At 38.4% G+C, this 15,828-nt stretch overlaps 4 protein-coding genes across 4 annotated transcripts; 1 reads left to right on the top strand and 3 right to left on the bottom strand.

The window, feature by feature from the left end:
* Nucleotides 1-548: 548 nt before the first annotated feature.
* LOC110782696 (xyloglucan endotransglucosylase protein 7-like) lies at nucleotides 549-6,086 on the top strand. Its single transcript, XM_021986914.2, has one exon. The coding sequence runs from the start codon at nucleotides 4,759-4,761 to the stop codon at nucleotides 5,956-5,958; it is 1,200 nt and encodes a 399-aa protein (XP_021842606.2). The 5' UTR covers nucleotides 549-4,758; the 3' UTR covers nucleotides 5,959-6,086.
* Nucleotides 6,087-6,737: 651 nt separating this feature from the next.
* LOC110782688 (UDP-glycosyltransferase 74G1) lies at nucleotides 6,738-8,758 on the bottom strand. Its single transcript, XM_056828930.1, has 2 exons — nucleotides 8,005-8,758; nucleotides 6,738-7,610 (listed from the first exon to the last, which is right to left on the bottom strand). Exons 1-2 carry the CDS (start codon nucleotides 8,677-8,679, stop codon nucleotides 6,876-6,878), a joined length of 1,410 nt encoding a protein of 469 aa, XP_056684908.1. The 5' UTR covers nucleotides 8,680-8,758; the 3' UTR covers nucleotides 6,738-6,875.
* An 895-nt stretch (nucleotides 8,759-9,653) lies between these two features.
* On the bottom strand, nucleotides 9,654-12,295 carry LOC110782704 (UDP-glycosyltransferase 74G1). Its single transcript, XM_021986926.2, has 2 exons — nucleotides 11,571-12,295; nucleotides 9,654-10,504 (listed from the first exon to the last, which is right to left on the bottom strand). The coding sequence occupies exons 1-2, from the start codon at nucleotides 12,243-12,245 to the stop codon at nucleotides 9,779-9,781; spliced, it is 1,401 nt and encodes a 466-aa protein (XP_021842618.1). The 5' UTR covers nucleotides 12,246-12,295; the 3' UTR covers nucleotides 9,654-9,778.
* A 1,155-nt stretch (nucleotides 12,296-13,450) lies between these two features.
* Nucleotides 13,451-15,807, bottom strand: LOC110782712 (UDP-glycosyltransferase 74G1). Its single transcript, XM_021986940.2, has 2 exons — nucleotides 14,903-15,807; nucleotides 13,451-14,314 (listed from the first exon to the last, which is right to left on the bottom strand). The coding sequence occupies exons 1-2, from the start codon at nucleotides 15,560-15,562 to the stop codon at nucleotides 13,592-13,594; spliced, it is 1,383 nt and encodes a 460-aa protein (XP_021842632.2). The 5' UTR covers nucleotides 15,563-15,807; the 3' UTR covers nucleotides 13,451-13,591.
* Between the last annotated feature and the right edge of the window lie 21 nt (nucleotides 15,808-15,828).

Genomic DNA, 15,828 nt, shown 5'->3' with positions numbered 1-15,828 from the left:
TTGAGTTAACTTTTACTCCGGTGTATAATATTTATTGTACACCCATTGTAAATAAGAATTTGTGAATCCCAGAATCCATTCTTCTCAACTCAACTTTTAATGGTATTTGTTCATGGAATCAGGAACAGTTGCATTCTTGCATATGTTGGTATAAGATGAAAGAAAATACGGACATTCTCTCTAGGAAATTCATGAGTTTACAAGCTACTTAATTAGACTAGGTGTAAAATGACAAGAGATCAAGAAAAAAGAGCCATTAAAATCAAACAAAATTTTAAGCCACTGCTAAATATAGGGTCTAGGAAATGATACTCTAGGTCTCTATCTCTGTTTAGACCCTTTGCGAGCCACATTAGACTCAAAAAATAGTGTCCGGCTACTCGGCTAGCAAATGTAGCAGAACATACTAATTTTGTAAATGCTTTGTGCTATTATGAACTATAACATCTTGATAGAAATAATACAAATTCATTACAATCATATATATATATATATATATATATATATATATATATATATATATATATATATATATATATATATACAAGCTAGGCTGCATTTCCTTTCATTTATATGATTTTTTTTGGGTTTGGCTATTAGCGGGAACCGTTTTGTTACATTATAGCTGTGTAAAAAGAATTGTTACCAATACTCTTCAGTGATCACAACTGATCTTCTATCTCATCAAATGTTGTTTAAGCCAACTTTCTGTTGGATTGTTTCTTTATGATTTCTCCATCCTGCTTTCCCTCGATATTTGTGCACTTCCATTTTCTCAGGATCCATTCTTCTCAACTCAACTCTTAATGGCATCTGTAGTTCATGGAATCAGGAACAGTTGCATTCTTGCATATGTTGGTATAAAATGAATAAAATACAGACAGGCTCTCTAGGAAATTCACGAGTTTGCAAGCAACTGTTACTCTGATTAAACTAGTTTAAAAGTGACAAAAGATCAAATGAAGAAAAATGAGCTAAGCCAATGCTAAATATAAGGTCTAGGAAATGCTACTATATGTCTCTAGCTCTGTTTAGACCTTTCCAAGCCACATTAGACTCAAAAACAGTGTCTCTGTCTGACTAGCAAATGTAGCAGAACATACTGATTTTGTAAATGCTTTGTGCTAGTATGATCTATAACAACTTGATAGAAATTATACAAATTCATTAATGATTATAATCAAACATCCATCTTAATCAATTCTCTTTTTAGCCAACCTGTCCCATTCATTTCACCCTTCCTAATCTTTTTCCTCCACTATATCTCTCCCTGTGATCCCTTTTTCATCTACTTAGGTATTGTCACTTCACATCTGAACAAACTTGGCACTCATCTCCTTGGGTCTGTTGGGGCAAGGTCACTACAGGAACTCCGAGGCACAATGCTTCTAGAACAGAGCTAAATCCTGCAGACTGCAGTAGGGTCAAGCAGCAGCACCTTACCTCAAGGTCCAGAACCTCTATCTAGGTGAAGAAATCTACCACCAGGCATGGTCTAGTTACCTAGGAACCCTGTGAATATTTGTGTCCTTCGAATGGTCTCACTGTTGAATCTCTAACAAAACAATTCAATGTTAGGCTCCGTTTGGTAGGGTGTAAAACGTTTTCATGGAAAACGATTTTACCTTTTCAACCGTTTTATGTTATTTGGTTTGGCAAGGGATGGAAAACAATTTTCCACATATCCCTCAAAGGTTGAAAAACATTTTCCATTTGAAAGGGAGGAAAACCACTTTTCCTCCCTTACCTCTCTCTCCTTTCTTCCCCTCAATCTTCACCATCTTTTTTTAACGAACCAAACAAAGGAAAACTAGTTTGGAATTGTGTTTTCCCTTGGAAAATGTTTTCCATGGAAAATCATTTTGCACTGAAAATGTTTTATGCCAAACCAAACGGAGCCTCAATGTTGTCACCGATTCTTCAAAATGCTCTTTGTACAATTAAATGAGGGTCCATGAGCCAACGGCTTGGATGTTATCCACATGGATCTAAATCAATCAAGCTTGGACACACCCACATTATGACTTGTCATAGTTGGATTAGTTGGTCTTGATTAACTGGGATGTTGTCATGTCTGCACCTTGTATGATAATGTAGGCTAGGCTGTAGGACATAAGGTAGGCTTGATGGTTTGGAGGCCAAGCATTAGCCTGGAAAAGAAGCACTAGGTCGCGGGCATTGTGCTTTTCCCTTCTTTTCCTGCTGTTTCTCCAAATCCACTATAGTTAGAATGACCATGACCATATTTGTGATAGCATGATAGATGATATACTGAGATGTTGAAGTGTAGACTTAGAGCATGTTTGGTATATAGTTTTTATGTGATGGAAATGAAATCAATTAACTATTTCCATTATTTAATGTTTGGTATGAGAGGAGTGATAACACAATCCATTTCCTATGGGTAACCATTACCATTTACCACCATTTGTTACCCCTCTTTACCCAATGGTAACAACATTTTTACCCTCCTTAATCCCCAATTTGTTACAAGTAATTTCTTTCCTAAGGTATACCAAACAATATTGGTAATAGACTAATAGCTAACACCACCCTTTCCCCTCCTTATTTATTTCCTTCCTATTCCATTTCATTTCCTATGTTTATACCAAACATGCCCTTACTGTAAATCAAGTAGCTGGGAGGCCCGGCTTACCACCGGTCCACCGGGCCTGCCTAGGAGATTTGTCAATGAACCCCTTTGGAAGTTTAGGCTGCTCTTTCCCTTGACAGGACCCGGAAAAAAAAGAGCTGTTTAGATTCTCTTACAACCCACGAGAAATTTCAATGGCTATTTTCTAAACCTTCTGGTAATTCTTCCGACTGTTCTTCGGATAACTTCGCCAGTGGGCCGTGCTTCCACCGAAGGACATGTTGATGATGGAATTTCTTGCTCTAGCTAATTCTTTCATGAGGTGTGTTTGGTTTGAACTTTGAAGTGCTGCAGGTTGTAGTCTCTGTCAACTTCTAGTCTTCAGTATGATGGAACTATGGAACTGTCAGGTCCTACTGTTTCTTATCTTCCACATTTTTGGCCACCCAATAATCAACCATCCAAAGAAATGGGCATAGAGAATTATGATTTAATTGGCAATCAATTCCCTGTTATTGAGGTTCCAGGACAAACAGGTAGCTGTCAAGTATTAACAAACCTTCTTTGATTTGTAGAATGTCACGTTTATTGACCAATTATATGCTCTCGCAACAGGTGTGCCAAAATCAATGTTTTGTGTGAGTGTGACGAAATAGCTTCTTGATAAGAATCCATCTGAAATGAGCCCCTTCTTCACTTAGCCTCTTAATAAGATGAGTCAGGAATGTAGGACCGTTGGTTCGAAGCTATTCAAGTAGGCCCACGGTAGGAACCCACCATATGTGATAGATCGGGCTTATCTGGGAAATTGATTTTGGTATACTGCAGTACTTCATATTGATTTTGGCTCACCTCTATACAAGTAGAACACGTAACTTTTGGTGTGCCAAAATCATTTTTCCTTATTCTATCGAGCGATTCTAAGTAACTAGACCATATTAAAAAAAAAAAAAAAAAACCAACATAGAATTGGCTCAAGTGGTAAGCAGCTTGATGTCGCTTAAGGGAGGTCTCGGGTTCGAGTCTCGCCCTATGCAGAAACTCTTGTCGGGAGATTCACCCACCATAAGCAAGGTGTGCGACCCGGGTTGGATCCGGATGTAGTTGGAGCTAAGCTCCGGTGAACCGGATGTGCTATGCGTAGTAAAAAAAAAGAAAAAAAAAGAAAGAGGGGAGACCGTGTCATCACATGCAACTTCCCATCATCTGATTATAAAATCATCGTTACTAATGTATTTTTAACAACACATTACTTGTCTCAGATGTCTGTTGAAGTTTTGATTTTGTCCATTTACATTATTAAGCTAGTCAAACTAATTTAATTTCAACCAACTACAGATTTAGCTTCAAAATATTCTTTAATCATCATTTAACATTCATATTTTTTTTTTTTTTTGGAGAGATTCATTTTCACATAATTGACCCATGCTTCCTGTAAAAGAGTATTATTAACTCATAGAAGTCGTATAAATCAATACGGTCCAAACCTCCAATAATACATACCGATACGGGAAAACGGTAATGCCATATTTTTTTTGCTTGTGTGAATAAGCCACGAGGGCAATAGAAATCAAATATTGCAAAAGTCGGGTTTCGAACCCGTGATCTAACCCTAACTTACACAAGTTTTCAGTCTTAACCACTAAACCAATATATTATTAGTAGCAACACCATATAAATTGTATAATTAAGACAATTAAGTACCACCAACCCTTTTAATTTTTTTTTTCTTTGGCAACAAACCGCCAACTAGTTGACTGCATGTTTTCATGTTCATACAGTAGACGCTCACACGTCTGAGAGATGCTGATGCTTCTCTGTATTCCTCAGAAGTTCAATGTCACCAATCTTTTTTCTTTTTTTTTTCTTTTTTTTAAAATATTTCTTTTTCTGTCTCATTCTCAAACTATAAATAGAAAGACCACGAATTTCATGGGGAAAATTATTCTCTCACCACAAGCACATTCCGCCTCATTTGGCCTAGCTTTAAACTAATCACCCCTCCTCTTTTCCAACCCTTTCTTCTTTTTTCCCCTTCTTGATCAAACCTCCGTTTTCGCGTCTTTCTAAATTCTTCCATTGTTAAGCTAATCTTGTTAGTCTCACATTAACAACAAGATAACACAATTAGAAGTTTTATTGTCAAGTTAATTACTTAGTTTCAAATGCATATGCATAGGTCTTCATCTTCTTCGTCGTCGTGTCTTCCATCATTATGTTCTCTCCATACCTTCATCGGTTTAGCCGTGATCTTATGTGTATATTTCACATTACAAACCTCAATCTCACTCCAAGACAAATCCCTCCCATCTGAACAAATCAAAACTGTCCTCCCTTCTTCTCTCGAGTTTCTTCAACCTCAAAGACTCCAATCCAAAAACATCCGATTAGTTGATCAACAACCTTTCCGTCCCTACGAAATCCCATCAACAGATCAACCACCTCCTTACCCCAAACCAGAAACACCAACACCAAAAACAACAACAACAACAAAAACAACAACAACAACAACAACAACAACAACAGAAACAGAGGTCTTAGGGGGGTTAGCTGAAGACTTTGTGATTACATGGGGTGATCATAGAGGAAAATTCCACGAAAACGGTTCCCTTCTCACACTTTCCCTAGACAAACACTCGGGTTCAGGATTCGAATCCAAAAACAAGTACCTCTTTGCAAGAATCGATATGAAGATCAAGCTAATCCCTAACAACTCTGCTGGCACCGTCACAACTTTCTACATGTCATCTAACGGTACAACCCACGACGAGATAGATTTCGAGTTCTTAGGCAACACAACAGGCCAACCCTACACTCTACACACAAACATTTACTGCCAAGGAAAAGGAAACCGCGAACAACAGTTCTACCTCTGGTTCGACCCAACAACTGATTTCCATAGCTACTCGATTCTGTGGACCCCATCAAGGATCGTCTTCTTCGTAGACGATACACCAATTAGAGAGTTCAAGAACATGGAATCATTTGGTGTTCCTTTCCCTAATAAGCAACCAATGAGGATAATCTCGAGTTTGTGGAATGCTGATGATTGGGCAACACAAGGTGGGAAAGTTCATACTGATTGGTCTAAAGCTCCGTTTGTTGCTTCGTTTAGGGATTTTAGTGCGAGTTCTTGTGTTTGGGCTTTTGGGTCTTCTTCCTGTGATGGGTCGGATCCTGAATTGATGGGTTCTGAGAATGGTTGGTTGAGGGAGGAGTTGGATTCAAAGAGTTTGGAGAAGATGAAATGGGTGCAGAAAAATCATATGACTTATAATTATTGTAATGATAAGTTGAGGTTTCATGAAGGGCTTCCTAAAGAATGTACTATTAGAAGGTCTAAGAGAGGAAGACAACGTCAATGATATTGTATTTCTTTTTTGTATTTCCCTTTTTTTTTTCTTTTTTTTTTTGGTTGCTCATGAAAAGAATTCTTCTTGAGTTGTAAGAGTAAGCTAGTTTATATATCACACGGATTTAATTACAATGTTCATTAATTACTTGCATATTTACATGTAACAACAAATTTTAAGTGAAAAAAGGAGGAAGTTGTTTATTTGATATTCATTTTTGTTTGGATTTTTTGATTTTCCCCCTAAATTTTAACATATTTACATCTTCAAAAAATTGAAAAATTGACAAGAAATGAATTTCACTTGTTATATTCAATCAACTTTTTATCTGCGAGAACAAAGGGCAAAGGCCGTAAAGCTATTGATGGGCAGTCTTCCATCCGTACCCATCCGTACCGAGGCTTCTTTAAAGGAAAGAGAGGCCTTGGCTATGGTATGAACTACCTTATTGGAAGTTTTACTAGCAAAATTTGTTAGAATATGCCTTAAATATGCTAAGTCCCCTGTTCTGCAACTTCCAAATACGGGGATCTCTATATGGTTATTTGTTTTAGGCCTATTTTCTGGGCTTTTCTGCATCTGTCTAGAGATTACTCTATAAACTCTTTAGGTCACGAACTGTTTCACTGTTTGTATTCTGTAATCTGTACTCATCAAGATCAATAAAACTTCCTTCACCTCTGCCTGTGGACGTAACTAACACATTATTAGTGAACCACGATAAATCTTTGTGTTCTTTATATGCGTTCTTAATTATCTTTCTTGCTTCCGTTATAACAAAACTAAAACAACGGAAAATCAAAACCTCTAGCTACATTAAAAATGTCATACTGTTACTTGGACTGCAGTCCTATTAACCATCAGCAACATATTTTACACAGTTATTTTCCTCTGAAATATTTTACATATACTAATTTTTCTCTGAAATATCAGCTTCTAACATTCTGCATTTCTGCTAAATAAGCAACAAACTCATCAATATTCTTATCAGAACTTCCACCTTCATCAACTGCCTCTTTAGCCAACTTCTTCCACTTACTCAAACTCCTCTTAATCTCTTCACTTTTCTCACCCTCCATAACTTCCTTAATACATTCCTGTAATTCTTTCTTCCTCACAATCCCATCATCATCAACCTTAACCCTTACACCTATTCCCCAAACATCCTCCACAAACTTACCATTAGTCCCTTGGTCCGTCCACTGTGGGACCCCCACCACCGGCACTCCAAGTGACAACGCTTCAAGAACCGAGTTAAACCCACAGTGTGTCACAAAACAGCCCGTCGCCTCATTGGCCAAGACTTCCAGCTGAGAGGCCCAACCCACCACAAGGCCCGGCCCGGATGTTTCGGGTATGAACCCGTTTGGAAGTTTTGCTTGTTCTGATTCTCTTACCACCCATAAGAAATTATGCTGGCTGTTTTTTAAACCTTGTGCTAGTTCTTTGAATTGTTCTTCAGTTAACTCGGCTGCGCTTCCGAAGGACACGTAGATGACGGAGTCTTTAGGTTTGGAGTCTAGCCAGTTGTTGCATAAGGTTGTGTTTGGGTTAAGGAGTTGAAGGCCGTAGTCTTTGTCATGTTCTAGTCTTTTGTCAAGGTAATATGAGGGGACTGTTGGTCTGAACCCATGACCAAAGAGGACAATAATATAACTAAATTCCTCGCTAACCACTCCAACATCTTGCCTTCATGTTTCTTCGTTGCAGATTAAATATATAAACCTTATTTTTAGTTTGCCAAGTATTTAGATTACCCTATTTCAAAATCTTGGGAACAACGGGCGCTAGAAGGAGTGGTCCAAAGTACGGAGTATGAAAGTTTTTTACTATAAATTATCAGTATTATTATATACATCAAAGTATTATCATGTGGATCTTGTTAGATTGGTCTCGGTATTTATTTTCAAAATATAACTTTTTATAACTTTTTCACATAATGAATTGGATTTATTAGTGGTCAGATATTCGTGCAAATAGTTTTTTTTATTTGAAAACATTCGTGCAAATAGTAATGGTAAAGAATTTTCAAGAACGGATATAGTAAGGTCCGCTTACCTCTTTCTCCATGTCATAGAAGATATTGCAGAGCACCCAATCCACTTGATCAATATTAGAGAACTGTCCCAAAATCACATCAAACCAAAACGGGTATGACCCGTAATTGTGCACAAAAGACGGAGCCTCCCACGGTTGGAGCTCCGGTGCCCCGGGAACTGAAACAGTAGTCGACCCATGCCCCATTAACGGGAGCTGGATCAGCCCACGTTGAACATGGTAGTAAATACTATTCACTGTACAAGACTGAGTAAAAAACACCACCCCAACAAGCCCAAATTGCTTGGCTACATCCAAAGCCCAAGGTAAGAACCCGTCATATATGACCGCGTTAACCGGGTCACCCTCCTCACTTAACTTCTTAATAAGTTGGGCTAGTGATACCGGCCCGTTGGTCCGAAGACTATCCAAGTAGGCCGCGGTGGACTCAGCCTGGTGATAGCCATCATCGTCGTAGCCGTCGGAAATGGGTCGGAGTTGGATGGGTGGGCCATAGTGGGTTGCGATGGTGGTAGTTTTCAAAGACTTGGAAATGTAGATGGTTGTGATTAAGGTGGACTTGATGCCTTTGGAGGATAAACGTTTGGAGAATTGAAGCATTGGGTTAATGTGGCCTTGGCCCGTAAAAGGAAGTACAAGTACATGGGCTTTTTCGGGCTTTTTAGGGTCCTCCATAATAATTTGCTAAAATTTGAGTTTCTGAAGTGATTAACTTTTAACTTATTTAAGTAGATGATGTTCTTTTGGAGTTGCACAAAATAGTAGTAGTAATATTCAGGTTAAATTCAACAGAGTGACATTAGCGATGACGTAAACAGTTGCACTAAACATTTTTTAGGATTATCTTTTTATCTCAATAAAACAAAATTATGACTAGTATACAAATATGGAGTCGTACATAATTTCGAAACTACTCGCTTTAGATGGCTGGATGGGTGGGGGACGAGAACATTTAAGTGCACCTACTGCATCTAAACATTTTCAGATGGGAAACTTAGGCCTTGTTCTGATTGACTGAACTGGACTGAACTGAACTGAATTTATTGGATCTTATTTGAATTAAACTGAACTTATTAGACAAGAACTGAAATGGACTAAACTGAACTTAATGGACCTGAACTGAAACTATGAAGAAAAGTATAAAAAAAAAGGGACTTAGAGTTGCAGATTTGTACACGTGTTGTTCTTTGTTTAGGTAGGTAACTCCGTAAGTCGGAACCCCTCTCGTGTTAATGAGGAGATTTCAAAGAACGAAATGTCTCGTAAAAAAGCGAAATATCCCCGAAAACCTTGATTCGCCGTTGTTTAATGGTTGATGTTTGTTTTACTTGACATTTACGAGTACTGTTTTGGTAGCTAGGTACAGGTTTAAGTTAATGGAGAAGGATTAACTCAACATTAGAATGTTATAACTCTTTCATACTTCTATATTACATGGATATTTGAGAGTGATGGATAGTTGGTTAGAGCTTCCATCCCGGTTCCAGGTGATCCTGAGATCGATTTTCATCCCCGCCCTTGTGGCTCATTCGCACCAAAAAATAATATTACATGGATATTTTTACAATTGTTATTATTGGGGTGTTAGTTTACACAAACTTGTAAGTTACGGAGTAACAAATGCGATAAAAGTTACGAAAAACGAGATGTAGCGTACGAAAACATGTTCGAATCTTTTGTCTAACAATTTGTGTAACACTTATAAGTCCCACAATTTGGCTAGATATAAGCAACTAAATAAAAGTAGTAAAAGTTATCAAGTTCAATTTTATAATTAACATCCTCCTAGAAAAGCTACAAACTCATCAATATTCTTATCAGAACTTCCACCTTCATCAACAGCCTCTTTAGCCAACTTCTTCCACTTAACCACATTCTTCGTAATCTCTTCCCTTCTCTCACCCTCCATCACTTCCCTAATGCATTTCTCGAATTGTTTCTCCCTCACAATTCCATCGTCATCAACCTTAGCTCTGATACCAACTCCCCAAACATCTTCCAAAAACTTAGCATTAGTCCCTTGGTCCGTCCACTGCGGTATCCCCACCACCGGCACTCCAAGGGACAACGCTTCCAGAACCGAGTTAAACCCACAGTGTGTCACGAAACACCCTATCGCCTCGTGGGCTAACACCTCTAGCTGGGATGCCCATTCCACCACCAAACCTTGACCAGATAATATTTCGTCTAGGAACCCTTTGGGGAGTTTTGCTTGCTCTGAGTCTCTTACCACCCATAAGAAGTTATGGTGGCTGTTGATTAAACCTCTTCCTAGCTCTTCGAACTGTTGTTCGGATAACTTAGCCGCGCTTCCAAAGGCTATGTAGATGACGGAGTCTCTAGGTTTGGAGTCTAGCCAGTTTTTGCATATGGTTGTGTTTGGCTTCACGAGTTGTAGACCGTAGTCTTTGTTATCTTCTAGTCTGTTTTCGAGGTAATATGATGGAACTGTTGGTCCTATTGTTCTTATTTTCCACATCTTCGCCATCCAATCAACCACCTAAAAAAAATCAATACTTGTGTGTGTTAATATCAACATTATCCCCATACCTCGCAGGAGACTCAGACCCTACTTTGTGTGTGCGTGAATGAGCTAAAAGAGTAACACGAATTACAACGGGGAAGGGGGATTCTGGGGAAGTAAATATCAATAAATCTTATAAATAAGAAAAAAAATATAACATGACAATTATGTAAATACATTGAACTTTCAATGTGATCAAAATAAATAAAACATGGTACAAACAAAATACAATGGTATTAGAAAATGTAACAATGGTATGAAACAAAATAACAAATTGTAAAGAAAGCTATAAAACGGACTAAAACAGAAAATGACATTTTGAAACGGTGGTAGTATTATACAAATTTATTCTAAATCGTTAGGGAATTCGAGCCTGAACCTTAGCAAGAAAAAGTCGGATGTGTACAATAATAAGAACGGTTTTGATTTATTTTCTTTTAAAATGTAATATTGGTCCTGTATGTCAATAATGCCAAAATAATTAGGGAGGTACCATTTGGAAGGGAGTGAACGTGAATACGTGATATAGTAGCAAATAAGCACCCCTCATTCCCTCAGTAATAAATTCATATTCCCTCGAGTGACTCGAGTCCCTTCCTCGAAAACACTTAGGCCTCATTCTAATTTTTTTTTGTCAAACTTTAAAACTTTTGGCTATAAATATCTCATTACCCTATTAAAAATAATATACTTCCTCTGTTTCGAAATATCGCACCATTTGTTTTTTTACACTAATCATATTACGACTTTGGCCATTTTTTTGTGATTCTTACGTAAGGAACTTTTAGTCATGCAGGGTAATGTTAGATTCGTATCGATATATATTTTCTAAATATTATTTTTTTATATTTTTACTTGCACGCGATTTGAGATATTAAGAGTCAAAGTAATGGTTAGAAGAGTAAAAGTCAACCATGGTGTGATATTTTCGGAACGGAAGAAGTATTGTTAAATTCGCTTCAATATGTATTTTCAAACATCAATTCAATATTTTACATTATACCAATATATTATTGACACTGTAGGTTCAAAGTTGACATACCTCTTTCTCCATATCATAGAAGATATTGCACAACACCCAATCCGCTTGATCAATATTAGAGAACTGTCCCAAAACCACATCAAACCAAAACGGGTACGACCCGTAGCTGTGCACGAACGACGGAGCCTCCCACGGGTGGAGCTCCGGAGCCCCGGGAACCGAAACTTTAGTCGAGTCATGGCCCGAAAGCGGTAGCTGGATCAGCCCACGTTGAACATGGTAGTAAATGCTATTAACTGTACAAGCCTGAGTGAAAAACACCACCCCAACAAGCCCAAACTGTTTGGCTACATCCAAGGCCCAAGGTAAAAACCCATCATAAATTATTGCCTTAACCGAATCCCCTTCCTCATGTAGCTTCTTGATAAGGTGGGCCAAGGATACCGAACCGTTGGTTCGAAGGCTATCTAAGTAGACCGCGGTTGACTCGGCTTGGTTATAACCGCCATCGTCGTAGCCGTCGGAAATGGGTCGGATTTGGATCGGTGGGCCATAGTGGGTTGGGATGGTGGTGGTTTGCATGGACTTGGAAATGTAGATGGTTGGGCTTAATGTGGGCTTGATGCCTTTGGAAGATAAGCGTTTGGAGAATTGAAGCATTGGGTTAATGTGGCCTTGGGCCGGGTATGGAAGAACAAGAACATGGGCTTTATGGGCTTTTTTAGTGTCCTCCATAACTGGCTAACTGCTGTAGTTTGGAGTGAGCTAAATAAAGGGTTGAGGGATTGAACAACTGAAGTGTATTTATAGGTACTAGGGTAGCACCAATGCCCTGGGTTAGCGGTTAGGTAAAGGTATGTGGACAACTTTCATGACATCAGTGATGACGTCAACCACACATTAATCATGATCCTTGAAAAATGGACATAACAACTATAGAAACTTAGAAAGTGATAGGATGGCTAAAATAAAACTAAAAACATTGATTTGATTTTAATATAGCATGTGGTTAGTTGTATAATTCTTTTTATTTATTAGGAAAGAAAATTAGGCGAAATACCTAAATTATTCTTTCGGATGGTTTACATCGACAACCTCGATATAGAGATAATGATGAAATAAGATAACACAAGAAAAATTTGATGAATAGACTACAAAGGAAGCCGATTCGATCAATGAGCGATAAAAAGATAAATTTGGTTGATAGTCTTGATACTATGGTCCACGTAATTGTTGGGGAGATTGATTCCACTTTTGTAGTTTAATTTTATGATTTGTGGGTTACATGATTAAATAGTTGGCTTAGTAATTAGAGGCCCTTATAAGTTATATAGAGGTTTGATTTTCACCCCTTACAAGAGGGATTTTCATTTTTCTTCCCTCCTTACAAGAGAAGCTTTATCTTACCTTCACATATGTACATGTTTCATTACATCATCATTTGGTGTCTTGATAAATTCGTTCTTGGCATATATTTTCATATCATTAACAGTTTTTGTAACATTAACGGTTAAAGATTGTATTAGAGCCCGTATAATAGCGTCAAGAACATTAAAGAACTACTTCGTATTTCAAATGGTGACACGTTTGTTATGTTCAGCTTAAACATCCTTGTATTACGGAGTAATACATAAGTTTTGGGATGAGTCAATGAGATGACATTGCCCATGGATATTATAATGGTACTTTCTAAAATTACACGTACTTAAATTCATTCTCATCAACTTTATTTACCACCGGGTAGTAAATTCATTCTTACAAACGGGTAGTAAATCCTACTAGTATCAAATTTATGCAACAATTTATAATACTCCGTTTCTGAATACTTGCAACACTTTTTCTTTTGACATGAGACCATTTATTCTTTTATTGCTTTTCTCACTTTTTTACACAACTTGTGCTAATTCTTTATTGTTTCTCTCCCATATAAACAATTAAAATACCATCATTAACTCCATTTGTATATTAGTTTATTCATTTTTATGCATTATACAAAACCATTTATAAAACTATGCGCTAACACAAGTGTTGCGAGTATTCATAAACGAAGGTAGTAAATACATAGAGAGAAACACCAGGAACTAACATCCAACTAAAAAAGACACAAACTCATCAATATTCTTATCAGAACTTCCACCTTCATCCATAGCTTCATTAGCCAATCTCTTCCATTTATCGGCATTCTTCCTCAACTCTTCCCTCTTCTCACCCTCCATAACTTCCCTTATACATTCCTCCAAACTCTCTCTTCCCACAATCCCCTTATCATCGACCTTGGCTCTGATACCAACTCTCCAAACGTCCTCCGCAAACTTGGCATTAGTCCCTTGATCAAACCACTGCGGGACTCCCACAATCGGCACTCCAAGCGACAACGCTTCAAGGACAGAGTTAAACCCACAATGTGTCACGAAACACCCTGTAGCCTCGTGGGACAAGACCTCCAGCTGGGAGGTCCATCCAACCACGAGGCCCTGGCCCGAAGTTTCTTCTATGAACTGTTTTGGAAGTTTAGCTTGCTCTGATTCACGTACCACCCATAAGAAGTTCTTGTGGGTGTTTCTTAAGCCCCATGCTAGCTCTTCGAACTGTGGTTCGGAGAGCTTGGCTAAGCTTCCGAAGGACATGTAGATGACGGAGTTTTTCGGGTTGGTGTCTAGCCAGTTCTTGGTTACGGATGTGGTTGGCTTAAACCGATTGAAGGTGTAGTCTTTGTCATCTTCTAGTCTTTTGTCAAGATAGTATGATGGAATTGTTGGTCCTACAGTTCCTACTTTCCACATTGTACTCATCCAATCAACCACCTAAATCAATAAGCCAAAACATATGTGTTAGTTTGTGAAATGACGATGGATATCAAAATTACCTCGATGCCTCCACGTACGGATATTCTTGTCCTACACGGCTATATGAGGCCATATAGGTGTACACTGAGCAAGATGCACCGGAAGAACATACATGCACATATAGAATAAAATGAGTTTTCGTTCAAACAACATACGATCTCTTTCACTTTATAAAAAATATAAATAATAAATATATTCATGTTCTAGTCTTTCTACCTAAAGTAATGTTCTTTTAGCTATATATGTACTTGTTTTCTTTAGGTGCGTTATACTCACTGTACAGCCTGATACACTATTTAAATTATGCAAGACTCCTCGGTTCTTATACTTCGTATTTCAATTTCATTATGGTTTTGTTTGTTTTAACGGATAACATTTTCAATGAAAAAACAGTTTTCAAGGGAGAGTTATTTACAGATCTTGGTTGGATCTGGATTCACCTCTTCTGATTCTTGCCAAACTCAGTTCAAATCCGACCCATTACCATCCCTAACATGCTATTGATCAACTTTTTGTTTAATAAATGGTTTCTAGTGTTGGACATACCTCTTTCTCCATCTCATAGAAAATACTACAGAGCACCCAATCCACTTGATCAATATCAGAAAACTGCCTCAACACCCAAGCAAACCATTCCGGGTACGACCCGTTGTACACGAACGACGGAGTCTCCCATGGCTGGAGCTCCGGAACCCCGGGAACCGAGACCGTGCTTGGACCAGGGCCCATAAGAGGGACCTTGATCAGCCCACGTTGAACATGGTAATATATGCTGTTGACTGAACAAGACTCAGGGAAGAACAACACCCCAAGAAGCCCAAACTTCTTAGCCACATCCAAGGCCCAAGGCAAAAACCCATCATATATGATTGCTTTAACGGGATCCCCTTCCTCAGTTAGCTTCTCAATGAGTTGGGCCAGGGTTTTTGGGCCATTGACTTTCAAGCTATCCAAGTAGGCTGGAATGGACCCGGCCTGGATAAAACCCCCATCGTCGTACCCATCGGAAAAGGGTCGTACTTTAATTGGTAGACCGTAATGGGTTGAAATGGCGGTCGTGTCCATTAACTTGGAGAAGCAAAGAGTTGGGGCTAAGGTGGGTTTGATACCTTTGGAAGCCAACCATTTGGAGAATTGAAACATTGGGTTCATGCGGCCTTGACTTGGATACGGAACCACAAGAACATGGGCCTTTTGGGCCTCCATTGTAATGACCCAGACAAATTAGGTTAATTCCGCTGTTTAAATACTTAAATTAGAGGTCGGTATTGTAGATCGAAGCTTTTGGTGTGGTGATGGATAAGCCGAAGTGAGAAGTGAAGGATATTTAGAGTAATGGTGTTGGGAGTTCTTTGCCTACAAGCTTAAGACATTGTTCATTTTCTAGGTAGTGAATCAACATCAATTAATTGTGTTCCTAATCAGGTTGCTTAATTGATTTCTAAGTCTAAGTTGGTACAGTTGGACGTTTG

Source organism: Spinacia oleracea, chromosome 5 (genome assembly GCF_020520425.1).
Source record: "Spinacia oleracea cultivar Varoflay chromosome 5, BTI_SOV_V1, whole genome shotgun sequence".
NCBI classification, from domain to species: domain Eukaryota; kingdom Viridiplantae; phylum Streptophyta; class Magnoliopsida; order Caryophyllales; family Amaranthaceae; genus Spinacia; species Spinacia oleracea.
This window is presented reverse-complemented; position numbering and strand designations above follow the sequence as displayed.